Genomic DNA, 27,805 nt, shown 5'->3' on the forward strand with positions numbered 1-27,805 from the left:
ACTGTGAAACTTTACTTATATGTGTCTGAAGAAACCTAGGAAACACGCAGAAAGGTGTTAGACTGAGGAAGGCTGGACTATAACACTAGATTGAGCCAAACATTGACACAAGTATACTTCTTTGAGTCTTCATTGAGTGTATGGAGTCTCTGGGAAGTACCAATAGGAACATTATAGTGCAAATATCTAGAATTTTGGAACAAATCTATGCACTCTTCTGCAGGTAACTATTTGTCTTTTGAAAATCAGCTTCTGGCTTGCTATAAGACCTGGGCAGGCCTATCCATAGGACATCAGGGGATCATGTGGCCTGAGCTTCCCACCATGAACTAAGTATTGTCTGAACTACCTAGTCTTAAGATTGGGCATGCATAACAGAGACTTGTCATCAGATGAAAATGATAGAGGTTGAGTATAGGAAGATTTGGAAACTACAAAAATGTTACATGAATATAGGTGGCTCAGATTCTCTGACACCACTTATTCTTGCATTGATTCACCTCCTTCAGTCCATGCCTGTGGCCTCCTGGGATGTCTTTACAACTGGATAACTGAAGAAGAAAACATTCAAGCCTGGATTACAGATTGATCTGCATATGCTGGTACCACCTGAAGGCAGACAGCTACAGCATTCCAGGCCCACTCCGGGGCCACAGTGAAGGCCAATGCTGAGGGAAAACCCACCTAGTGGCCATAACTTCAAGCAGTATGTATAGTTGTCCACCATGTCTGCAGTGAGATGACCAGAAATTTGGATCACCACTTATTCATGGACCCTTGTCAATCATTTGGATGGATGATCAGGGATTTGGTAGAAACAAGATTGGAAGACTGGTGACAAGCAAGTCTGAGAAAGAGGTATATGAATGACATATAAATGGGCACAGATTTCTGCCCGATGTGAATACCCACCAGAGCATTGCTATAATGGAATTTCCCAATAACAGATAGACAAAATGACAAACTCTAACAATGTCAGCCTCTTTCCCTAGCCATCCAGTGCTTGCTCAATAGGTTCATAAACAAAGTGGCCAGAGTAGTAGGGATGGAGGCTAAACATATATTAACACGGATTTCCACTTTACCAAGGCTTAACAGGTAAACACTACTGATGAGTGTCTGTCAACAGCAGAGACGAACACTGAGTCCCCAGTGGCACCAACTGCCATGGGGACCAGGTTCACTGATTATATTGGCTTCTATCATGGAGGAAGCAGAGATTTGTTCTCATAGGAATAGACCCAAATTCTGGATATAGAACTGTCTTCCCTGCTTGTAATGCTTCTGTCAGCATTATCATTCATAGACTCAAAGAATACCACATCTAACCATGATGGTATCATATCAAATCAAGAAACTCATATCAGAGTACAGGAAGTACAGTTAATGGGCAACTCTGAGCTCAATTAGTTTGGAGATCTGGGTCCCAAAGAAGGTGTGTTTCCACCAGGAAACTCAAAAATAATTCCAGTGAATTGGAATATACTACTACCACCTGGACAATGGGAGCTTCTTATGCCACTGAACCAACAGGAAAAGGAGTTATTTTACAGACTAGAGTGACAAATCACAATTACCAGTGAAATACTGTATTGCTTCTATATAATCAAAGCAAGGAGTTCTAGGTCTGGAACCCAGAGGATTTTCTAGGGAGTCTCTTTGTTACTTCCATGCCCAAAAGGTTAATGGAAAACTACAGAAACAACAATCCACAAGCAGGATGACTGAGGGCTCAGACTTTTTGGGAATGAAATTTTGGGTAACTTCACAGAGTAAAGAATCCCAAGCAGCGAAGTTTCTGGTCAGGGCAGGTGTCCATTCAGGCTGCTATTAACAGAATAATACAGAATAGGTGGCTTATAAAACAATGGAAATCTTTCTTACAGTTCTGGAGACTGTTAGTCCAAGATCAAGGCACCAGTCTCTGCTGAGGACCTGCTCCTTGTTTCATAAACAACTGTCTTTTTACTGTGTCTTCACATGGCATAAACGGGAAAGGAGCTGTCTGGGGTCTCTTTTATATGGGCACTAATCCCATTCATGAGGGCTCCACTGTCATGACCTAAGCACCTCCGAAAGGCCACATCTCCAATACCATCACCTTGGGGATTCGTTTTCAACATATGAATTTCGAGGCAGGGGCACACACAAATATTCAACCTATAGCAGCAGAGAAAACATGAAATGAGTTGTGGAAGAAAAAAGCCATATATACCAGTTACAGCCTTGTAATCAATATAAGTGAGGACTGTAGTAGTTCCATATTTTCTATCTGCTTGTTACACCACTGCACTGGTGTTTAAATATGTGTAAAAGAGCACCTATGGGAGCTAAGTTAAAAGGCAAGACTGTGGCCCGCTGCAGAGCTATTGCCTCTCAGCTCCAAATTCACCCTTTTAGAACTACTCTGTGAAAATGGATCTGGGCCCTTTAAATATTTTTTCCTGTGCCAACTGGCACTAACTTTTTGTCAGAAGGTCACTAAAGAGAAAGTGCAGAAGGAAAAGCGTTTTGCTTCCTTATTCTAGTGTGCTCACTAATCAGCCTTCTAAAGAACACGCAGCTTCTTCAGCCCCAGACTCATAGCTTCTCTGGTGTCCAGCTCTTGCAGTACATTGGCCAGCACTTTCTCCAGCACCAACTCTCATCCTCAACAACAGTTTTTCAGCAGACTGCTCCTGTCTCCTAAGGAATGTACATTCTTCTTTACAGATTCAGTGCACTTAGCTTCTCCAGTGCCTACAGTGCACAGTGGCCAGTAGCTTCTGCTGGCATTCCCACACCCAGCTGATTTTGTTGCACAGTGCCTCTGGTGAGATACCTTCCCTAACAACTTTCTTGGCCTTCCTAGAAAGCAGATTTTTAGCAAGTTTGAGAGGAGAGATTTTCAGTGGCATGTAGCACCACAGTGACTTCTTAACCATGAACAAACCATCACCAACAGGGTTTGAATCTCAGTCCTGGAAGAGGGACTGAGTTTCCTTCCCTAGAAACTCTATATTAGCCTTGACCTTAATGACTGCTCCTTGTATCTGTTTTATTTCTATATTCTTTAGAGCTCTCTTCACCTTTTACTAGACAATCCCTTATTACTACAGATGCCTGTTAGTAGTTAAACATTCTTTATATGGAACAGTCCCAATAAATTAATAGGTGATTTCTCTCTCCTGACTGGACCCAAACTGATACTAAAAGGAACCAAGGGTTCTAGATCTGGGGCAGTAACTAGATGAATACTAGTTATATTTTCCTGTGAGGAAATAAAGATATGCTCCAGTGGCCAAAGTCATAACATTTAAAGCATCAAAAGAATAACTTAAGCAAAGACCCTGAATCAATGAAACTCACGGGCCCATAATACACCATAAAGAGAAAGTCAAGGGGAAAAAGCAACATTTAAGTAATCTTTAAAACAAAATCCTTATAGAGAAAACAGAATAATTAAAAATTAAAGATTCATCCCGCCTGTCTAGTGGGAACTCAGAAGAATGTTAATATACATGTAGAAAGAAAGAATTAGCAAAAGTTTATTTTGCAAACCATGATGAAATTATTAAGGCAAGGATTACAAACTTAGAATTTAACATTCATACAAACTGCATTATATTGTAAGGGGAGAAACAAACTTTATAAATGGAAGAATCAAACTGTCATCATTCTAATCTAGTCAATCCTAGCATAGCATCACTAACAAAAGGTCAACCAAAAAGTATATCTTCTGATAAATCGCAGCATGAAATATCTAAGTTGTTTTCTAGCTAAAAATATTTAACCTTTTAAAACTAACCCATCAAAGTCTTTCAGTGTTTCTTACCAAGTTCCTGGGAAAGAATAAAGTCTTGCAGAAAATGATTTGAGTGTCTATTTTATCAATCATCCTATGAATGGTATATAGGAGAAACTATAGATACTTTAGGGCATTTAAGGCTTAATTCCCTTGAGGAATTCCTACTGAGTAGGGCTGCTCTAGATGTAACTTCCAATTAGAGGAATTATAGAGAACAGAAAAACAAACTAAATGACACAAAGACAAAGACAATCCAGGAGGTAAGAAGATGCTTTATAAAACAACTAGTCCAGTCTCAACAAATCAGTGTCATTGTGAAAAAAGGAAGAAGAGGAAATGTGACCATAACAACTCGATACAAGGCATGGTTCTAGACTAATTATTGATATGAAAAAATGCTACAAATAATATGTTAGGACCAACTCAGGAAATGTGAATATGGTCTAGGTATTTATTAGATGATATAAAAATTTACTGAAATGGAAAGATGAAGCTGGAAGACTGGAAAAGCAGGCTCCAGAAGGGTGGGTGAAGCATATTCTCATTTGGATTTTCAAAATCTGTATACATGTTCACAGAGAATACATACTAAAGGATTAACAGCGTGATAGATGGTTTGAATGTAACTTGATTATCTATATTTTCTAACTTTCTATTACACGATTTCTTTAAAATAAATGGTTAATTGAAAACATATTTAACTTAAAAAAATAATTTTCCAATGAACTTCTAATGAACACAATTTTAAACAAAACTTTGTTTTTCAAATGAAAAGTTCTATGATGGTGAAATACTGAAATACATTCCTGAAAAATTACTATAACCACACTGTCAAGAAAATTGACCTAGACACAAGACTTAAAAGTGGTATATGGGCTAAATAATCAATTTAATACTAATTATTAGTTCAGGAATCAGCAAAATTTTTCCACAAAAGGGTCAGATAGTAAATATCTTAGGCTTTGCAGACCATATGGTCTCTGAAAACTACTCAATTCTGCTGTGTTAGCCCAAAATTATGGCCACAGACAACATGTAACTGAAGAGGCATGACTGTGTCCCAGTAAAACTTCATCTACAAACAGCCCATGAACCATAAATTTACCTACCCTGGTCGAGGGCATTAAAATTTCCACCTAATCAAAAAGGATAAGAACAACAGTATATTCTCTAATTACGATATTATTCAAAGGTCAAGTAAAGTCCTGTACCACCACCCTATCAAAAACTCTCAATTTATCTCTTAGAGAGGATCCTTTCCTTAAGTAAATTTATATGCAGTTCCTGGAGCACAGTCCTTACTCAAGAGCCTACAGCTGGTAGCAGGAACGAGGAGAACAAGGGATATGTAATCAGAAGACCTGAGTTCAAATTCTGAATTAGCAGTTGTGTAATTCTAAAACCTGTTTCTCATTCATAAAATGGAGACAATACCACCCTGACAGCATTACTTAGAAGCTCAAAAAGTATAGTTTCTGAAGTATTTTTTAACTGTAAGGTGTTATATAAACACCATAGTATTATCATTGCCAAATTTTGCTAAGAAAGCTATTTTACAATAGTGCTACTGAGTTACAAAATAACCACCAAAGCTTTCTGCACATAGGTAACAACTCAGTATTTCAAACATACCAATAGCGATACTACTGTACTAGAATAGAAGGCCAAATCTTCTATAATTTCTGTACGCCGATTAGCTCCAATTCGTAAGGAACGACTATGTACTTCTTCAGGTAATACTGTAAGGATCTCCAGCAGAAAAGGCAGAGAAGTTACATCATTGCTATATCTAGGTAAGAAAAGAGGAGAGCTATAAGTTATTTAGAGCCCAAAAATACACAATCACATGAGATAAAAACAGTCATCAGAATAACCCATGACAACAAAGTAGAATTCTCACTATAGTTAAAGAGGATAAAAACCCGATACACTCTTTTGGAAAGACATCTAGAAATCAAACTTTCAACTTGCACAATAATTTATGACCCAGCAATTCCACTTGCAGAAATTTATCTTTCAGAAAAATCTCACACACACATGGAGATGTATATGCACAAGTATTTTTTTTTAATAATAGCAAAAATACTGAGAAAATGTAAAGGTCCTTCATATTAGGATAAAAAAGGTTACAGTCATCATACAATGGAGAATATATAGACATTATAATGAGTATCTATGTCATAACATATGATGTCCACAAAAAAAGTATATGAAACATATTACATATAACTGAAGAAAACACATGTTTATGCATATTAATACATGTATGCACCTCTTTATTTTAAAATGCTTAAAGGGAAGTCTAGAGGCTATACAGTAAGTCACTAATAGTGGTTACTGATAAAATATATGAATAGGAAGAGACGAAAGTATTTGCTTTTTACTTTGAAAGCTTCCATACTGCTAGAATTTTTTTAAGGAGCATGCATAATATTATCAATAAAAAGTTTCTTAAAACAAAAAATAAACTATCTACATAAAGGTTTTAATGATACACTATAGTTGGTAGCAAAAAGGACACGCACTTTGTTTAAAAATAATTTCCTAACCAAATGCCAAAATGCAAGCAAATATCAAGATTATCTTGCCAAGATCATGAGGAAATGCTTTATTCAAAGCAGCAAGCTCCATATATCTAAAAATAATACTGTCCTTTTTATAGACATGAAATGAATCCCAATTAGTAAGAATAAACATTCTGACTATATTTTTATAAAGACCATAGATATGACAGTTAGTGGGAGTGATCCACTAGGCAACAAAAGGTTTTGTTGTAGTTAATTCAAGAAGAGTGTGTGTGTGTGTGTGTGTGTGTGTGTGTGTATAAACTATATGAGTCTTTAACGTTCCATATGACATACTCTGGAGTATTTAAATTTTAAATCATTTTCTTATACTGTAACAAAGGTTAACAGTAAATAATTCTATGCCGAAGTTTGGGCATGCTCAGTCCCTTCAGTCATGTCTGACTTTTTGCAACCCCATGGACTATAGCCCAGGGGATTATCCTGGCAAGAATACTGGAAAGTTGGGGGAAATAATCCAGATGTCCAGCTTTTGCTAACAAATTTCTCTATGTAGGTTAATGGTAATTCCAAACGCCAGCCTATAGTCAAAACAAGCTACTTACTTTTCCACCAATGTCTGTACACATCCCTTCCAGGAAGGCATCTGTAGGGCAAGGTCTGCTATTGCTAAAGCCAGCTGAGTAAAAAGAGAGATTAAATAAATGAATAGACAGAACAGAAAGAGAGTTACCAACAATATTAACTGGAATGCAAAGAAACTAAATTTCTTCCAAATAATATGGCAACTTAGACTGCGATACCACTCTTCTTCTCACCCCTACAACTATGTATCATGTAAATTCTGGGTTAACTACAAATTGCTGGGATTTAAAATTTAACCTTTAAAAATGTAAAACCAAATTAAAACATAACAAAAAGAAGTCAGAAAGAACAGACTGTAGATTTTCCTCAGATTATATCAATACTTACTTTTACTTGCCAATACCATAGAACTTCATGGACTTATACTTTGTCAAAAAGCCAAAGTTACTGACAGTCAGCCCTTTGACTCACTCAGTAAGAGTGCCATATCCCTTCTGCTTTCATTTCTTATCTTGAAGTCTTATGCAAAAGCCTCCTTCCTCTTCAAGAGCACTTCTATGCCAGGCAGAGAACACATGTGAGTATGTATTCACTGAAGTGTCGTCCACTTTTCCTTTGTAATGTATTTCCCTATCTAAGGTGGAAAGGCCAGATGCTCTAGTTTACCATTTTCATTCATGAGACTTTTTAATAGCTAATCAGTCCAGAAAGGACTTTTTAAAAAGGCAACTATGTAGACCTCTGACCCAGGACAGTACTTTATCATCTACAAAGTAATAAGAGTGTGTGTGTGTATGTGCACACACACACATAATGAGACTGTGAAAACCTAAACACCTCCCTCAATTTGGTTATTTACGTTAGTCTGATATCAAATGAATTCTAAGATAAATACAAAGATGTAAATTTTTCACGTTCTATTCACTTCTAAGAATACAGCAATGAGTCTTTAAAAAGTTAACATCACTTTTCATGGCCTAGCACTACTAATCAAAATTAACCTGATAATTCCAAATGGCCTTACAAATTTTCCTAAAGAGAAGCATAGGATTTACCTGCGTTACAATAACAGGTGACAAGTCTTTCAAGTTCTGGATATGAGTTAGTAATGAGTCCCGTAAAGAGGCATGAGAGTCTGTGGGGAGCTCATAAAATGAGGTCTGAATCTTCATTTTCATGGTCTGTGCAGCAAAATAGCATGATTCTACATCTTGCCGGATCTGTAACAACTGGTCTGAAATCTCCCATGCATGAACCTAAAAGCGACAGAAAAAAAAAGTCATAAAAACTACTTTTCTAAACAACTTTAATGCCATGGAACCTCAATACACATACAAACTTATTTAGACTGAAGTATAATGAAAGAAAAAATCTGAAAGATAAATTAACAACCAATTCAGTCAAAACTTCAAACTACTGCATATTTTTATAGGCCGAGCTCAACAAAAGTACTAACTAAAATCTTCTGATTCTAGGAAGGCATGAAAATTATCAATTGAATAAAGAAATCTAAGTCTTGCTGATTAGAATTATTAATCGTGTAGAGGGGGACAGTATAAAGAAAAATGTCTCAAAGTTTCTAATAAAACTGTCATTGTATAGCTCCCAATGTTAATCTATAAGTTGGATATTTCTTCTCCTATCCATTTAAAATAAGTAAGCTTTTGTTCACTCTGAGAATTGTATTTGGAAGCTATCATAACATCCATAAATAGGAGAATATATTGGTATTTCATATTTAAATAGGCCTACATTTCAATATTTAGTTGCTGACTAAAACAGCAGAAAAACTATCTCACATACTTAATTTTCTTATGTTTTTATATCTGCCAAAGTGCTACATATGCTACTAAAATCATTTTCACAGGAGCATCGATGGAAATAACAAACAGAACAAAAGCACAGAATTTGGGCCCTGTAAATCTGGTTTCTTTACAAGTTATAAAAACTTGTAAGACTCTAAAAAGTTTTATTTTGAAAGATACTCTAGGAACAAACTCATTCAGTATAAAGCAGGCAACTAATTAACAACTGATAAACTATATCAAACTGCCTCTTCATGGGAGCAGGCTAAAATGGGCTGGTAATAACAGACTGAAAATTTTTTTCAATCTCAATTCAATAACAGAGCCAACTACAGAGAGAGATCACATAGATTTATCTACTTAATTTCTTATGAAGACAGCACTTCACAAGTAATACACAACGATTCTTCAAGATCTTTCCAAAGATAAATGGAAAGTCAAAGAAATGGCCTATATAAGTTCACAAGGTAAACTGAAAAGAGACTCTAAAACTCACAATGTTTAGGACATAAGACTTAGCTTTAATCAAGTAATAAGTTGATGAAAACCAAGCATGAAACATTAACTTCCTTCTTGATAAAATGTATTTATTAATTTTTTATACTTTTTATCCCTACCATGTCACAAAAAATCTCCCAAGCCACATAGTTTTTAGCCATTCATTGTCTAACCAATAACCTAAGCATACCTATGATTTAATATGCCATCAAAATACATCTTGCTCAAATTGATATTTTTAAAAATAGCCAATAGCAAGCCTTAGAATAACCATAAGTGCCCTCATGAAAACAAGAGCAATTAAAGAGCAAAACCAAAACACTATAGACATTTACAACAAAACTAGGTATTATCTAGTTATCTCCAAGAACTCCAAAACATAAGTGGATGGGGACATGCCAGTGACATCTGTAAGACCTTAGTAAAGGTCTGTTTCAACCTTAGTAAAAATAGAAGCAGAGAGAAACAACAAGGTATCTAATGGATCTAAGAGGAGAGAACACCAAAAGTGTCAACAGGCAGTCACTAGAAAACACAGAGAAACCATCTGAAGACTGCAGCTGAAAACAGAAAAGGTTTTGCCCAATCCAAAAGCAAGTGAGTAAAACAGGCCTATGTAAGGTCTAAGGAGATGGAACCGCCTAGCCTCTATCAATTCTTAAACCTGAAGTCAGGGCAAGGCCCCAAATGAGGAGAAACTGCTGTGAAAAGAATACTATACAGAACAGTACAACAGAGACAAAGGGGATAAAGAGGGAACAAAGCTAGGAAATCTTAGAAATCAAACCACCGTATCTGTAAATACTATCTGAAAACAACAGAAAAGGAGGCTCTATGAAGTTGGAGATACTACTTCCTTAGCTATGCCTCCTTCTAAAAGTTAAGTAAATAAATAAATAAATAATTTCACAAAAAAGAAACCACTGAGTTCAAATGCCATATATATAGCAATGGGTGGGGGTGAGGGTGGGGCGGGGACGACAATGAGCAGAACAGCATCACTACAAGGAAAGTAGGCCAAAAAAATATTTTAAAAACTAAAGGACATAGGTGCCAAAAAAGCTCTCAAAGGCCTAAACTACAAAACCTGGGAGTAACAAATTATGATACTATTGGATAATTCAAAAATAAAACAAAATCCATGAGTACATACTGATGTGAGTAACAACTAAATAAATGAGAAGAGGTTATTTGCAGGATATAAGACATCTTTTTTTTTTTTTTTTAACAGAAGAATGCTAGTTAATAAAAGGAAAGGAGGGGAATAGAAAATCACCACCATTAGAACACCTCAGAAATAATTGCTACAAGCAAGACTCATGGATAAATGATAAAATACAACAAACTATCTCCCCAAAATATTCACTGGTTACTGTGGTGGTTTTAAATTCTTTGAAGTGAAAGTCACCCAATCGTGTCTGACTCTGCAACCCCATGGACTATATAGTCCATGGAATTCTCCAGGCCAGAATACTGGGGTGGGTAGCCTTTCCTTTCTCCAGGGGATCTTCAGCAACCCAGGGATCGAACCCAGGTCTCCTGCATTGCACGCAGATTCTTTACCAGCTGAGCCACAAGGGAATCCCTTAAATTCTTTAACATTTACTATTAAGAAAACTGAGACTACTCTGCTAGAGAGACGGGAAAGAGGCCTAAGACTACATGGAAAGCAAATGAAGCCCAACTAAGTCAAGTCTTCCAGCCATTGCCACCAGAGTGTCAAGCATGTAACTGAAGTCATCTCAGAGCCTGCAGAAGAGTTCATCCACCAAATGGAGCCTCATGGAGAAGAATCATTCACAGAGCCCTGCTTGAATTTCCTCACGTTCTTGACCTACAAAGGTATGAGATACAATGAAATGGTTTCTGGTTTAAGTCACAAAGTCTTGGGAGTTCAGGATAATTTGTTTCACAGTAGTAGATCATGAAGACAGACAATCAGACATTATGTGTTTCCTGTTCAAAGAGCAGATCACCACAAGGACAGAGGAACAAACCTGCATCTCATTAAGCCTCAGGATCCAGGTGGCAATCTGCAGGAAATACACAGGAGAGTAGAACTGAATCCTAACTACGTAATAAACAAAATCAAGATTGTAGGGAAACTAACTCAAGAAGTCAAATGACCCAGATTCCTTTACAGAACAGGGAGAGAAAGAAGATTAAGTCACTCAAAACATCTATCTTAATTCAACAAGTTATACATTTGCTTTGTGTGGTTTTCCTATATCTGTGTTTAAGAAACAGAACAAAATTCAGTACTGCTTATCAGATTAAAGTAGTATGAAGTCTTTCTCTCTAGTGAAACCTGTCAACCCACCAGGTTAGAACACTTGCGGAAAAGTGCATTGATGGTGCAGTGTCATGCTGTGCTTTAATCTGAATGGCAGAAACTAGCAAAAAACACCAATCATATCGTTCTCATTAATATTTAACTGTATTTCTGTATAAATTTTATCTGTATTTCTGACAAATACCCTTATGTCCTTAAAAATAGAAATCTCAAAAATGAAGGGCAGAACCAAAAGACAAAACAAAACAGATATGCCCCTCTGCAGAACTGTTAACTTGGGTGTACGGATGCAAAGATTTATTTTTCAAGCACCGTTGATGATGTTTGAATATTATTTAACATGTCCTTTGGAACTGTCTTTAAGAATAAATATGAATTTGCAGCCCTAATATAAAGGTATCCCCAAGGCATACATTTAAAAAATGAAGATGCAGATGTTATCATAAAATCTTTTTTGTAAAAATTTAAATTACATTTTTTTGGGGGAAAGCACAGTGAAGCTTTTTAATAATAGGAGTTAGTTTCATGCACTACATGCTCCCTAAACAATCTGAAGCCGTAACGTTCATAGCACTAATCAAGTATCTCAACACTGGTTTTACCATACTAGCTGGCTTTACATCAATTTTCCAGACAAAAACAAATAGAAAAAAATGAATTAAATATCAAAAGAACTAGTTTGAAGACATCAGAACTACCAAAACATCTAGAACATGAGCTACAGATTCCAGAGACAAGAAAGAGGAGAGTTCAGCCTAATATTTGGCTCTACCTCTCCCCTCAAGGCACTTATGTATTTGAAATGGAAGACAGGAGGCTTAAGAAGCTGAAGAGTTTAGGGGAATCTCACAAGAATGGGGAGATAAAAAGTGGAATTCAGAGCTCACCAAGGAAGAGGACTGGTAAATAGTCCAGATTTCCAGTTGGGGCCAGTACAGGAAACAGCAAAGGTACCTCAAAAAGGCTAAAATTTCTCCAGGATAAACCAAATGTTAGGCCACAAAATTAGTCTTAATAAATGTAAAAAGGGAACTTCCTTGATGGTCCAATGTTTAAGAATTCATCTGCCAATGCAGGGGATATAGGTTTGATCCCTGGTCTGGGGTTCCACATGCTGCCAGGCAACTAAGCCTGTGCACCCAACTACAGAATCTGTGCTCTAGAGCCAGCAAGCTGCAACTACTGAGCCCTCCTACCAGAAGGAAAGATGTGTATGATGCAACGAAGATCCCATGTGTGGCAACTAAGACGCCACACAACCAAATAAATAAATAAAGCAAAATGAAATGAAACTGGAAATTAACAAAAGGAAAACTGGAAAATTCAGAAATATGAAAAAACTAAATATCAATTATTAAACTACCAATGGGTCAAAGAAGGGAAATTAAGAAGACATCTTGACAAATGAAAATGGAAATACAACATACCAAAACTTACATCCAAGATGGAGTGAAAGTGACAGTGAAAGTGAAGTCGTTCAGTCGTGTCTGACTCTTTGCGACCCCGTGGACTGTAGCCCACCAGGCTCCTCTGTCCATGGAGTGAAAACAGTGCTAAAAGGGAAATTCATAGCTATACATATACACTTAAATGAAAATAATATAACTCAAATCAACAACCTAATTTTATATCTTAAAGAACTAGAAAAAAAGGAAAAAGAAAAAACTAAGCCCAGAGCTAGAATAGGAAAGGAAATAATAAAGATTAGAACAAAGACAAATAGAATAGAACATAGAAAAACCATGATTTGATTCTTGAAAAAGATTAACAAAATTGACAAACCTTTGAAAGTGTTAGTCGCTCAGTCATGTCCAACTCTTTGCGACCCCATGGACTGTAGCCTGCCAGGCTGCTCTGTCCATGGAATTTTCCAGGCAAGAATATTGGAGTGGGTAGCCATTCCCTTCTCCAGGGGATCATTCTGACCAACGGATCAAACCCAGGTCTCCTGCATTACAGGTGAATTTGTTACTGTCTAAGCCACCTGGGAAGACCTTTAGCTAGATTTTAACTAAGAAAAAGGAAATGAAATGAAGGTAAAGACATTACTACTAATTGTACAGGAATAAAAAAGATTATAAGAAATACTATGAACTGTACACTAACAAGCTGGATAACCCAGATGAAATGGACAAACTCCTAGAAATATACAATGTACCAAGACTGAATCAAGAAGCAGCAGAAAATCTGCATAGACTGTATTACTATAATGAGTGAACAGACTGAATCAGTAATCTAAACTTTCCAACAAAGAAAAGCCCAGATGACTTTACTGGTGAATTCTATCAAATATTTTAAGAAGAATTAACACCAATCCTTCTCAGATTCACTCTGAAAACTGAAAAAGCGAGGAAACATTTCCCAATTCTATGAGGTCACCATTACCCTGATACCAAAGCCAGACAAAAATACTACGAAGAAAAAAGAAAAAAAAAACAACCCTTACAAATCAACAATACCCCTTAGGAATACTGATGCAAAAAAAGAAAAAATTTAAAATAAATACTAGCAAACCGAATTCAACAGTATATTAAAGAAGGACACTGTCACAACATAATAAAGACTACATATGAAAAACCCAGAATGAACATCATTTCAAAGTTCAAAGACTGAAAACTTTTCAAAACTCTTTAAAAAAACTTTAAAAAACTCAGGGACAAAAAGAAGATGCCCACTTCTATTCAGCACAGTACTGGAAGTTCTTAGCCAGAGCTATTAGGCAAGAAAAAGAAACAAAAGGCATTCCAATTGGACAAGAGGTAAAATGATCATTGCTAACATATGACATGATCTTTTATGTCGATAATACTCAAGATTCTCCACAAACCTATTAAAAATAATAAAGAAATTCAGCAAAGTTGCAAAATACAAAGTCAACACCCCTAAATCAGTTGTTTTTAATACTGACAATAAATAAGCTGCAGAGGAAATTAAGAAAACAATCACTTATACAAGAGCTTCCAAAAAGAACAAAATATTCAGAAATAAAGCAAGTCGTAAAACTACACTGAAAACTACAAAACACTTGTGAAAGAAATTAAAGAAGACACTAATAATGAAGACATTCTAAGTTCAAGGATCAGACTTCTACAGTTGTTGAAACTAGCCAAAGTTCCCTACAGAGTCAGTGCAGCAGCAGCAGTGCTAAGTCGCTCAGTCGTGTCTGACTCTTTGCAACCCCACGAACTTTAGCCCGCCAGGCTCCTCCGTCCAGGCAGGAATACTGGACTGGATTGCCATTCCCTTCTCCAGAGGATCTTCCTGACCCAGGGATCGAGTCCAGGTCTCCTGCACTGTAGGCAGATTCTTTACCATCTGAGCTACAGGGAAGATTCAGTGCAATCCCTATCAAAATCTAAGGGCTTTTTAGACTAAAGGAATCTGGTCCTATGATAAAATCCTGTCAGAAACAAAAGAAATTACCTCAGGAGAAAAACATCACTGATTAGCTCAACTTTTCATAAACAATATATTCAGTATTTATCAAATAAAAGCAAAAGAGGGGGCTGGGGGTAGAAACAGACAATAGAAAATAACTTATCTAGATAACAGAATTATCAAATGAGAACTAAAATAACTGTGATGTCTCTATCAAAATGATAAAATTCAGTATCACCAGTAATAGGACGAACAGATTTTGAGTGAGTCAATGTGATTCACTTTCGCTGCTGAAAACAATTTTTCATTCATACAGGATTCTTCCAAAACGGCTTAAGCTGAACACTATCATGAGAAAACAGTAAGACAAAACAGTAAGTGGGTCATATTAAGAACAAAGATAAAATGGGCCTGAATTTGTTTTTTAATATCACTATCATTTAAAAAAAAAACACAGGAAACTAAAGTGATGTAACAACTAAAAACAATGCATTACCCTTGAGTGGATCCTGTATTAGGGAAAATAAATGTTTAAAAAGCAAGGAATCTGTCAAACAACTGGGAAACTTGAACATGGGTTGTGTATTTGATAACAAAATTATAGATCAATGTTCAATTTCTTTAATATGACAATGATTTTAGTTTAGTAGAATGTCTTTGTTCGTACAAACAATATGCAAAAGTGTTTAGGGAGACAGCATTATAAAATCTGCAATTTACTTCTGAAAGATTCCAAAAGGGAAAAAATAAACAGACAAAAAGCAAATGGGAACAGGCAGTTTGAGGAGAGCGCTTATTATGAATCAGTGTTCACAATACAATTCTTTCAAGTTAAGAATTTTCAAAATAAACAGTTGGGAAAAATTAAGTAGCTGGTTAACATATTCAAGAAATTAGACATTTGGAATTTCCATTAAGAAATGGACTCTATTTTTAAAAAAAAGAATCAAAGGGAAATAGTAGAATTGAAAAATGTTAGTATCCAAATGAAAGGGTTAAACAGCAAATTAGACAACAGAAAAAAAGATTACTGTGCTAGAAAATAGGTCAATAGAAAAATAAGACCTGAAGTACAAATACAAAAAAGGATAGAAGGTAAAGAAGGGGAAGAATGTAAGTGACATATGGGATATAAGTGAAAAAATCTAACAAACATATAACTGAAACCTCAGGAGAAAAGCGGGGAAAAAAAAAGGGGGGGGGGGCACTATTTAAAGATAATGGCTGAGGAATTTCCAAACTGATAAAAGACGCCAAGCCACAGTTTAAGAAGATCTGTAAACCCTAAGGACAGAAAAACCAGACCTAAGCACATCAAATAACACTGCTAAAAAACAGCTAAAGACAAAAAGGAAAATCTTAAAGGCCAGAGAAAAAGATATGTGTTACCTTTAGAGAAACAGTTAATTAGACCGATAGCTGACTTGCCAACATAAAAAAATGGGAATCAGGTACCCTCAAAGCACTGAAAGAAAATAACTGTCAGTTGGTTACTGATACCCAGCAAAAAAATCCCTCCAAAATCCAACAAAATTTAGACACTCTGAGACTAAAAGACAAAAAAAAAAAAGAATAGGGAAGAGTTCATTACTAATAGAACAAAGAAGAAAACACTAAAATTAAAGGGTGTTCTTCAAGCAGAAAGAAAATAATTCTGGAAGGAAACATGGAAATTAGGAAGGAATGAAGAATAATGGAAAGGCTAAGTATGTGAGTAAATATCTGTGAACACTGATTATATAAAGCAACAATATCTCGTGGGATTTAAAATAAATGAATCTATATGCCTGAGTGGAATTCCACATCTACCTAAGATGTAGAAAATTGAAAAGAACACTGCTTTCCAGGTAACAATAAATAAAATCAAACAACACAGTAACTTTTCTTAAATGATCAGGAAGCTCAGGTCCCAGGACAAGCAAGTAAACTAAAAATTAAAGACACCTCTCCAAGGAGACAGAAGACAAGTGTTAGTTCAACTGTGGCAGGACAAAGAAGAGAGATGTGGAACACCAGACAGCCAGGTAGTAAAAGTTCAATTAAAATTATTAACAACTGATAAAGACTGATGGTTGGCTACTATGAACTATAAAACCCCTGAGACTCAGCGGGAATTCACACCACCACAGGCTCTTATCCACGCAACTTCGCCAAATATTCAGGAGAAAGAACAGGGATCGAGCAGGAAACCAGAGAAAACCTCTCTGGTGGCACAATCCTAGAGGACAGGAGTAGCCACAACTGCAGAAAGGATACAAAAAGCTCTGACCAGACCCTTCTCCTCTACTTATTTGGTGTGGGAGGGGCAGCAAACCATGTCACACACCCCAGCCCCCAAGGCACAAGACAGACCCACTGCTGTTATACTAAAGGTAACAGAAGAAACCCTCCACCCTACAGGGCAGGGCACAAGGTCTTAAGCCCATCATGCTATAATAAGACCACCACCACAGAGGTCTCCAGGTCTCCTACCACTGAAGGAAGGGTAAAAAAATTTATCCTGCACAAGACCCACCAGATGCAAGGCCGAGCGTGAATGCCACAGGGGACGAAAATCACTGAGAAAGCCCCACCAGTGAGAACGCTGGGCACTGGAGGTGCTGAAGCCCATGTGCCCCAGAGGAGGGCAACAGGGAGTGACCCAACCCCCAACTCTCCCAAACAAATGCTGAACACATGGCATTCAAACTCATGAAAGCCAGAGAGAAAGAAAAATACTGGAGGAGAAATCCTTTCTCCTTACTACTGAGGTACCCTTGACGGCAACAGTTCAATTGTAGTACTTTATATTGTAATTATTTGGGCCTTTGTTCATCTTTTCTAATAGATTATAAGCTCTTCAAAAGGAGAAAGTGAAAATGAAAAGTGAAGTCGTTCAGTTGTGTCCGACTCTTTGTGAAGAACAACCTTAATTATTTCTGCATTTTTCAAAAATTCCCTAGCCATAGAGCAATATAAAGAAATCTATATTAAATCAGGGGCTTCCCAGGTGGCTCAGGGGTAAAGAATCCCTGCCAATGCAGAAGATGCAAGTTTCAATCCCTGGGTCAGGAAGATCCCCTATAGTAGGAAATGGCAACCCAATTCAGTATTCTTGCCTGAAAAATCCCATGGTCAGAAGAGCCTGGTGGGCTATAGTCCATAAGGTCGTAAATTATTGGACACAAAGCACACACGAATATATTAAATTACTAAATATGAAGCAAAATGACAAGAGGCCATCATCTCATCAATCTATAACACCTCTTTGACTTCCCCAACACAAAGCAAAAGCTAGGTAGCTGGGATACTTACTGGATTAGGAGTAAGCTGTTAAGAGCAGAATCCACAATGTTTAGAAAGTGAAAGAGCAAGAGAAAACAAGCAAACCAGTTCTTTACAGATAAAGAAAACAAGGGCCCTGAAAGGATGAGATGTTTTTCATTCAGAGTCCTCATTTGCTGAACTCTGCTTGCCTTTCTTGTATGGAGCCTTGGTTTTGTTTTCAATATATTTTGCTTTAGCAATGAAATGAAGCTCAATATGTTCCTAGCCAAAATCTGAAGATTTAAGAATCTCAGAAAAATCTCAGGGAAGGAAAACTTTAAAAGTCTTCCCTAAACGGGAATCTTTTCTAGAATGACCTTACTTCGAAATATTACCAGTATTTCTGAAACAGAAAAAAAAAAAAAGAGAGTGAGAAAAGCAGGTAATCTGAGGCAACTAAACCAAATATAAAATCTGCATTTTCTAATGCTCATTATGTTATCATAGTTTTTTGTTTTTTAACTAAGCTAAGATGGCAGCTATACGTATTTCCTAGGACAACTCTACGAAGAATCAGTTTTAGAAAATTCCCATACTGCTCCCTGTGTAAATGTGTCAAGTGGAACCAAAGTGAAAAAAGAACTGTCTTCTCATTTCAAGCATCCTTGTTTATCTTGATGCTGCCCCACCCACTGGTCAATGGTGCCTCTCTTTTCAAATATTTGTTCTTTGGAACAAGAATAAAAGACAAGAGTGACCTCTAAAGAAACCTGGGAGACTTGAATATCACAATCTTCTAAGTAAACTGTCAGTGAAAAATTACCCAGGATGATACTGCCAGTACTATACATTAAGAGGTCATAATTTGTCCCTTTATTTTGAATTCCAGGAGGGTTTAAAAATTGTTGGTATCCAAACAACGAGCAATCTTGTTTTAATCACTAAATCATTAAGAAAATGCAACCAAATCCTGACACAGTAGACCCTATAGTACACTGCTCACTGCTTTTCCCCTCTGCTAAGCTGCAGAAAGAAGAAAAGAAAAGGGATTCTTTACAAGGAGAGAATAAAGCACTTACACTTCATAGGACTTTCTAGCCACAGATGCCAGGTGCTACCCACTGAAATCCAGGCTTGAACTAAGCTCCACATTTCTGAAAGGACCATCTCAACCGAAGCCTGGGGCTCAGAGTCAGCAGGAGGAAGCTGCAGCTCCCACTAGCAGCACATTTCAAAGAGGCTGCAACAAGAGAACATTTTCCATTTAAGCAACTAATTCCAATCTTCCATTTCACAAAGCAGTAGCAGAACAGGCCTTTATATCAGTCTTTTCAAAAGATATTTCCATGACTATGTGATGAATGTGAAACAGGCGATGGCCCAGCAATCCTTCGACTAACATGCTCCAAGTCTTTCATTATACTACTCAGCAGATCCTAAAAGTACTTGCCCTTTTCTTCTTTAATAGTCACAACTGCTCCAACTCATTTCTACAATAACAGTTCTGCTGTTATTAACAGAAACTGCTGAATCAACAGAAATCAATGAGCAGACCCTTAACAATGCAAGTCCACACCCAGATAGGGGCCTAAGATTCATTAGCTGCCAAAAATCAGAAGCAGATTAGAGCTGGTAGTTAATCCTATACAAAAACTCCTCAAATTAAGTAGAATTACTCAGAATACTTCCCTGAAAACAGAGAAGCTCTAGCAAATAGAAAATTACATCCTGGAAATAAAGATATTTCAATGGGAAAAAAACACAAATATTTCAATGGGATTTGAAAAGTAAGCATAAATGTGTCAGATTGTTGTACTTTTTAAAAGCATTTCAATTAATGAATAATACATTTACTAAATGTTTATAGTATACTGGAAGGAGAGGAAGACTAGGTAAGAGTACAGTAAAAAGAACCCTTAAAAAACAGTCAACCAGACAATGTAACATTGTAGACATATGCCCTGTAACAATATAGTATAGAGCTAGAAAATCAGAATTTCCCAAATCAAGAAAAAAATCATTTTCATGAAACAGGTAAAAAACAAACTAGTTTTATTAACCTGAAAAAGAGAAAGTATTTTTTAAGTCAGTCAACTATCTTAAATTTTTGTATCTAATCTGTTACGAAACTTTTATAAATTTAAGACAAATAGCTAGGTCTGTCACAAGTTACTTTCTAATGGTTTTCTTACTGAGGAGAGAAAATGATATGAATGGATATTAAAAAAATATAAGCTATAAGCTTATATTTTATAGCTCTCAAAAGATAACCATCACTACCTAAAACTGTTATCTTTCAAAATAATGTTTTGCAAGATGTCCTGAAATACAGAAACTATGATGAAATGAAACTTAGCTAATACCTTCACCACAGCAGTAATGAGTAAACAATTCCCAACTCCAAACACAGAGCCTAAGTGAAAAATAATCATAAAGCCCTTAGTGAGCTCCCAGAACCATAAAATACCCATGTTTGCATAAACAACTACTTTTCTAGAAGCAAAAAAGCTCGTTTATAGAGATAAGTTCAGTCAATTTACATTTCCACAGCCATCCCCATAATAACTGAACAGATAATTAAAAGGGAGACATTATTTCTCTTATGGGACGGAAGAGATTCCTGGCTAAAAATAATTCTTTAAAACATCAAAAGCTACTCAAATTCCAAAAGAAATACTCAAACACGGTTCAAGACAATTTTGGAAGACTGCAGTGCCCGTATGTATCACTCTCTCTTGATCTCAATGAGAGGAATCGGGAAGACCGAATGACTACACCACTGCACACTGTGGTCTCCTCAGCTTCTGATTAAATCCCAGTGTTTCTGGGACAAGCATTTTCAAACAGTCCTGAGTCATAAAATAAACTTTGTCAAATAAACTTTGGCTCAAATCTGTAGCTGTTGGTCACATATATTATGATACTGAGAAATTTTGCCAATATTTTTTCCCAGCAACTATAAAGAATTCCTATCCAAATTAAAAACCCTCAGTCACCTATACATGTGACTATTAACCCTCAAGACTGGCCCTGAAAAAAGATATGTCTGGATCCGTAAGATCAACTTGGGTTAGGAATGACTGAAGCGTGCATTTCTTGAAAATCAATTCACTGTGGACCTTACTAATTACACTGGGCAGCCCTGCTTTAAAAGTAGAAAATGCCAAGCTTGAAACCATTTCAAGCAAATGAGTAGCCCATATGAGGGCTTCCTAAAAGCTGAAAATATGGGAAATGGATTTCCTTTAATCACTGGTCTCCATTCCTGCCTATCTGAACAAGTTTTTTTTGTAACAACTCATATAAACCTGAAGAATGAGAGTACCATTAGACATAAAAAGCTACACTAATACCCTGCTGAAGATTCAAGTTTTTCAAGCATATAGAAATATGAGATGTCTAGCTTAAGGTTTAATAAAAAATGCATTATAGTGTCAGAAAACTCTGAATGCTTATGTAAAAATATATACCTTTTTAGGACTAGTAAGTATTTTCTTCTGCTTTAGGGTCATAGGTATAAAGGGTATTAATAATGGCTGAGACAGAAAATACAAGTAACAATACAGAGAAAAACTGAAGAGAAGAGTGCTATGGGCTTGGGGAAAAAAAGTAAAAAACATGTAAACTCTGTTAACAGAAATTTCTTATTAAAAGAAAAAAAATACAAATTTCATAATATTTTCATTTTGAGAAGTCTAACCAGAAAGAGGAAAAAATTAAATTGATACTTTCAAGGGTTTCTGCACGCCAAACACAACAAAATTATTCCCATTAGCAGTACTGTGAACTTCCAATAAAGAGAAATAAACTTCTCTCTAGAACTTCACCAGTTTAAAACACTCTCTGGTAATATTTCAGTACCAGGGTACACGCTAGAGAAATACAGGAGAGATAATCTGAGCAAGCTCAACTTTCTAAGAATTAAATCTGTTTTTAAGTTCAACAGAGTTTATGAGACTTCTCTAGCGGTCCAGCGGTTAAGACTCCGAGCTTCCACTGTAGGAGGCATGGCTAGCTGGTTGGGGAACTAAGATCCTGCATGCCACACAGTGCAGTCAAAGAAACAGGGAGGGGGGAAGAGTCTAAAAGTATATAAAATCTAAAAAATAGCATGTCAGTTCCTCAAAAAAAAAACACACCAAAAACACAGAATTACAATATGATCCAGCAACTCCCCTTCTGGTGATATACTCAGAAGAATTAATAGAGGAGATTCCAAAAGATATTTCTACACCTGTGCTCATAACAGCATTATTCATAATAGCCAAAACGTGGAAGCTACCCAAGTGTGTACCAACAGATGAATGGATAAACAATATGTGGTACATACATACATTCTTACTCAGCTTTAAAAAGGGATGCAATCCATCTACAACATGGACGAACCCTGAAGGCATCAAGTGAAACATGCCAGTCACAAAAGGACAAATACTGTAGGATTCTATTTATATGAGGTGCCTAGAGTAGTCAAGTTCATGGAGACAAAAGGCAGAAAGGTGGCTGCCAGGGACTATGGGGAGAAATGGGGAGTTAGTTAACTATGTTTAATGCATACAAATTTTTCAGTTTTATAATACGAGAAAAGTTCTGGAGATGGATAGTGGTGATGGTTGTACTGTATTATTCTATTCACAAGGTACTTGGAGTAATCAAATTTAGAGAGGAAAAAAAGCAGAATGATGGTTACCAGGGGTTGAAGAGAGGAGGGAATGGAGAATTATTCTTCAACAAGTACAGAGTTTTAGTTTGGAAAGATGAAAAATTCTAGAGACAGCACTGATTGTTGTTCAGTCACTAAGTCATGTCCACTCTTTGCAATCCCATGGACTACAGAACCCAAGGCTTCCCTGCCCTTCACTATCTCCCAGTTTGTTCAAACTCATGTCCTTCAAGTTGGTGATAGCCAAACATCTCATCCTCTTCCACCCCCTTCTACTTTTGCCTTCAATCTTTCCCAGCATCACAGTCTTTTCCAATGAGTCAGCTCTTCACACTAGGTGGGCAAAGTATTGGAGTTTCAGCATCAGTCCTTCCAAACCACATTCAGGACTGATTTCCTTTAGGATTGACTGGCTTATCTCCTTGCTGTCCTAGCGACTCTCAAGAGTCTCCAGCACCATAATTCAAAAACATCAATTTTTCAGTGCTCAGCCTTCTTTATAATCCAACTCTCACATCCGTGCACGACCACTGGAAAAACCATAGCTTTGACTATATGGACCCTTGTCAGCAAAGTGATGTCTCCACTTTTTAATATGCTGTCTAGGTTTGTAGCACTGATTAACTTTCTAATATTTTGCACATTTTGAAATGTTTATTTTTATATGATGATATTTAAAATTTTAGTAAAGACAGAGAATGAGACAGTTGGATGACATCACTGACTCAATGGACATGAGTTTAAGCAAACTGCAGGAGATGGCAGTTTACTTCCCCGATGGATGGGGAAGCCTGGCGTGCTGCAGTCCATGGGGTCACAGAATCAGACACGACTGAGCAACTGAACTGAACTTAAACTATATTGATCATACTGTGGTGATGGCTGCACAACAACATGAATGTACCTAATACCACTGAACTATATACCTAAAAATAGTAAAAATGTTAAGTTAGAAAATGTAGCTGTGGTCCTTCTCTGGTAGTCCAGTGGCTAAGACTCTGTGCTTCCAATACAGAGGGCCTGGGTTCAATCCCTGGTTAGGGAACTAGATCCCACATGCTGCAATGAAGATCAAAGATCCTAGATCCTGTGTGCTGCAACTAAGACCCAGTGCAGCCAAATAAATAAACATTTTTAGAAAATGTAGCCATGCCCTGGTAATTTTATATTCTGTTTCAAACCATCAACTCTGGTCCAAGGCCTGGGGAGATGAGAAATAAACTAATCAAAATACTGATGAATGTCACCAGATAATAGACTATAACGCCCACAGAAATACCATCACAAATCTTCATTCATAAGCTCCAATACAACAAGGATGTGAAATGACTATACTTGCACTGTCCAAGACTTGGAATGTGGCAATGCAAATAAGGAATTTATTTTAACTTTAATTAGCTCAAATTTAAATAGCCACATTACCCATATGGGTAATGGCAATCATATTAGACAACATAACCAGATTGGTACACTATTATATTAAGTAGAAAGGTCTTTGGTTTTTACCACTTATATACTCCCATTTTCCAGCAATGCAAAGCATTCAGTATTCCTATATTCACTGAATGGACCCCTCAGAAGTAATACAGGAACATTTTCTATTTTCTAGAAAGTTTGCCTTTAGAAAACTGTTTAAAAAACAGGTTTAATAGTCACTTGACTGGAAGATAAGAGCAGAAGCAATAAAAGATTCCTAGATTTTCAGGTGAATCAAATCAATGACTGCCTGGTAGGGGAAAAATCAAAGATTCTAGGTTTTAGAACTAAAAAGAATCAAGAAACTCCAAAGAGGAAAATTACTAGGAAAGAAGTTTGAAACTGATACTCCATGACCCATGACCTTCCAGATATATTTAGAAGAAAATTCTCAAGGCTATGTGATAAACCAAGGCCAACTTAGTGTATCAAAGCATGATTTGATTCCAGTTGATTTATGTCTTTGGATTCTTTTCATCAATCCCTTTTCAGTTTAGAGAGTGAACTAGGAAACTTCTGAGATAACCTCTGTCTCCATAAAGGTAGTCTCCTTCTTCTAATCTAAGTTAAAAATTTAGAACAAATGAGTAGCACAGTTTATTAGCCCTATAATGAGATGGTCTTTCCGTCCAATACTACACCTTCTACTCATTTTGGTTACTTAGAGGTAAACAAAGGAAACTAAGTATTCAAAATAGTCCATTGTTAAACAGGCTTCCTTTAAAATGTCTCACAATAATTTTCTTTCTTTTAAAACACTCTAAAGATATCAGTGATATCTGCCTATCACATAAAACAAAAAAACGGCTCTCAGTTGTTTCCAAGAATTTTGGTGGAAAAAAGTTAGAAGTAATGACAGTAGATTCTTCTGAAAATGGCTATTTTATACAAATCTCAGAGAAAGAAAAGATGTTAATGTGTAGCACGGGCAGCACCATATCCAAATTACACCTTTATACCAAATCTACTGCCCCTAGGGTCCATTAAAACTATACTAAATGGCTCTAAGGTTAGTAAAGTATGGGGTTGAGGGAAGTAAAGATAATCGTTTTTCAAAACATCTATTATCAAAGCGGTTTTGAAACAAACCAGGTAGATTCTATTCCTTACCAATTTAATTTTTCTTGTTATTTTCTTAGGGACTATACAGTTTTGGATGCTACTTTATATGGTATAATTATAATTACCACATTTTCTGTTTTTAACTAAATAGTTTTTTTTTGGGGGGGGGGGGGTGGGCAGGGAGGCACCATGTGGCTTATGGGATCTTAATTCCCTAACCAGAGATTGAACCTTGGGACCCTCTGCAGTGAAAGCACACAGTCCTAACCACTGAACCACAAGGGAATTCTTTATCAATTTCAAACTGAAAATTAAAACCTTATGATACTACACTAGCATGATTTGTTACTACACTAAAACACTTTTTGTTTAAAATGTCACTTAGTGATCACTTCAAGACAGGATAGTTGTGGCAAAAAGTTCTCCTTTTCTGTACTCAAGTCGTTCAAAGTATAAAATGGGGATGATAAAAATTTCATAGAACCATTCAACTTCAGCTTCTTCAGCATTACTGGTTGGGGCATAGGCTTGGATTACCGTGATATTGAATGGTTTGCCTTGGAAACAAACAGAGATCATTCTGTCGTTTTTGAGATTGCATCCAAGTACTGCATTTCGGACTCTTGTTGACCGTGAAGGCTACTCCATTTCTTCTAAGGAATTCCTGCCCGAAGTAATAGATGATCTTCCGAGTTAAATTCACCCATTCCAGTCCATTTTAGTTCGCTGATTCCTAGAATATCGACGTTCACTCTTGCCATCTCCTGTTTGACCACTTCCAATTTGCCTTGATTCATGGACATAACATTCCAGGTTCCTATGCAATATTGCTCTTCACAGCATCGGACCTTGCTTCTATTACCAGTCACATCCACAGCTGGGTATTATTTTTGCTTTGGCTCCATCCCTTCATTCTTTCTGGAGTTATTTCTCCACTGATCTCCAGTAGCACACTGGGCACCTACTGACCTGGACAGTTCCTCTTTCAATATCCTATCATTTTGCCTTTTCATACTGTTCATGGGGTTCTCAAGGCAAGAATACTGAAGTGGTTTGCCATTCCCTTCTCCAGTGGACCACATTCTGTCAGAAAAGATGTCCTTTTCATTATAGGGGACTGGAATGCAAAAGTAGGAAGAAACACCTGGAGTAACAGGCAAATTTGGCCTTGGAGTACAGAATGAAGCAGGGCAAACGCTAATAGAGTTTTGCCAAGAGAACGCACTGGTCATAGCAAACACCCTCTTCCAACAACATAAGAGAAGACTCTACACGTGGACATCACCAGATGGTCAACACCGAAATCAGATTGATTATACTCTTTGCAGTCAAAGATGGAGAAGCTCTATACAGTCAGCAAAAACAAGACCAGGAGCTGACTGTGGCTCAGATCATGAACTCCTTATTGCCAAATTCAGACTTAAATTGAAGAAAGTAGGGAAAACCACTAGACCAATCAGGTATGACCTAAATCAAATCCCTTATGACTACACAGTGGAAGTGAGAAATAGATTTAAGGGACTAGATCTGATAGACAGAGTGCCTGATGAACTATGGACGGAGGTTCGTGACACTGTACAGGAGACAGGGATCAAAACCATCCCCATGGAAAAGAAATGCAAAAAAGCAAAATGGCTGTCTGGGGAGGCCTTACAAATAGCTGTGAAAAGAAGAGAGGTGAAAAGCAAAGGAGAAAAGGAAAGATAAAAGCATCTGAATGCAGAGTTCCAAAGAATAGCAAGGAGAGATACGAAGGTCTTCCTCAGCATTCAATGCAAAGAAATAGAGGAAAAGAACAGAATGGGAAAGACTAGAGATCTCTCCAAGAAAATTAGAGATACCAAGGGAACATTTCTTGCAAAGATGGGCTCGATAAAGGACAGAAATGGTCTGGACCTAACAGAAGCAGAAGATATTAAGAAGAGGTGACAAGAATACACAGAACTGTACAAATATCTTCACGACCAAGATAATCACAGTGGTGTGATCATTCACTTAGAGCCAGACATCCTGGCTATAGGAATGTGAAGTCAAGTGGGCCTTAGAAAGCATCACTATGAACAAAGCTAGTGGAGGTGATGGAATTCCAGTTGAGCTGTTTCAAATCCTGAAAGATGATGCTGAGAAAGTGCTGCACTCAATATGCCAGCAAATTTGGAAAACTCAGCAGTGGCCACAGGACTGGAAAAGGTCAGTTTTCATTCCAATTCCAAAGAAAGGCAATACAAAAGAATGCTCAAACTACCGCACAATTGCACTCATCTCACATGCTAGTAAAGTAATGCTCAAAATTCTCCAAGCCAGGCTTCAGCAATATGTGAATCGTGAACTTCCAGATGTTCAAGCTGGTTTTAGAAAAGCCAGAGAAACCAGAGATCAACTTGTCAACGTCCGCTAGATCATTGAAAAAGCAAGAGAGTTCCAGAAAAACATCTATTTCTGCTTTATTGACCATGCCAAAGCCTTTGACTGTGTGGATCACAGCCAACT

The 27,805-nt window shown here is 36.9% G+C and overlaps 1 protein-coding gene across 3 annotated transcripts in view; it reads right to left on the reverse strand.

Moving 5' to 3' along the window:
* The window catches only part of TNPO3 (transportin 3), an 83,547-nt gene that overhangs the window by 47,616 nt on the left and 8,126 nt on the right, over window positions 1-27,805 (reverse strand). For all 3 annotated transcript variants that reach the window (XM_068973136.1, XM_068973135.1, XM_068973134.1), the window contains exons 2-4: window positions 7,953-8,153; window positions 6,918-6,991; window positions 5,420-5,576 (exon numbers count right to left, since the gene is read on the reverse strand). In XM_068973136.1, coding sequence (XP_068829237.1) covers window positions 5,420-5,576; window positions 6,918-6,991; window positions 7,953-8,153 — 432 coding nt within the window. The remainder of the gene's footprint in view (window positions 1-5,419; window positions 5,577-6,917; window positions 6,992-7,952; window positions 8,154-27,805) is intronic.

This window comes from Capricornis sumatraensis, chromosome 5 (assembly GCF_032405125.1).
Source record: "Capricornis sumatraensis isolate serow.1 chromosome 5, serow.2, whole genome shotgun sequence".
NCBI lineage: Eukaryota > Metazoa > Chordata > Mammalia > Artiodactyla > Bovidae > Capricornis > Capricornis sumatraensis.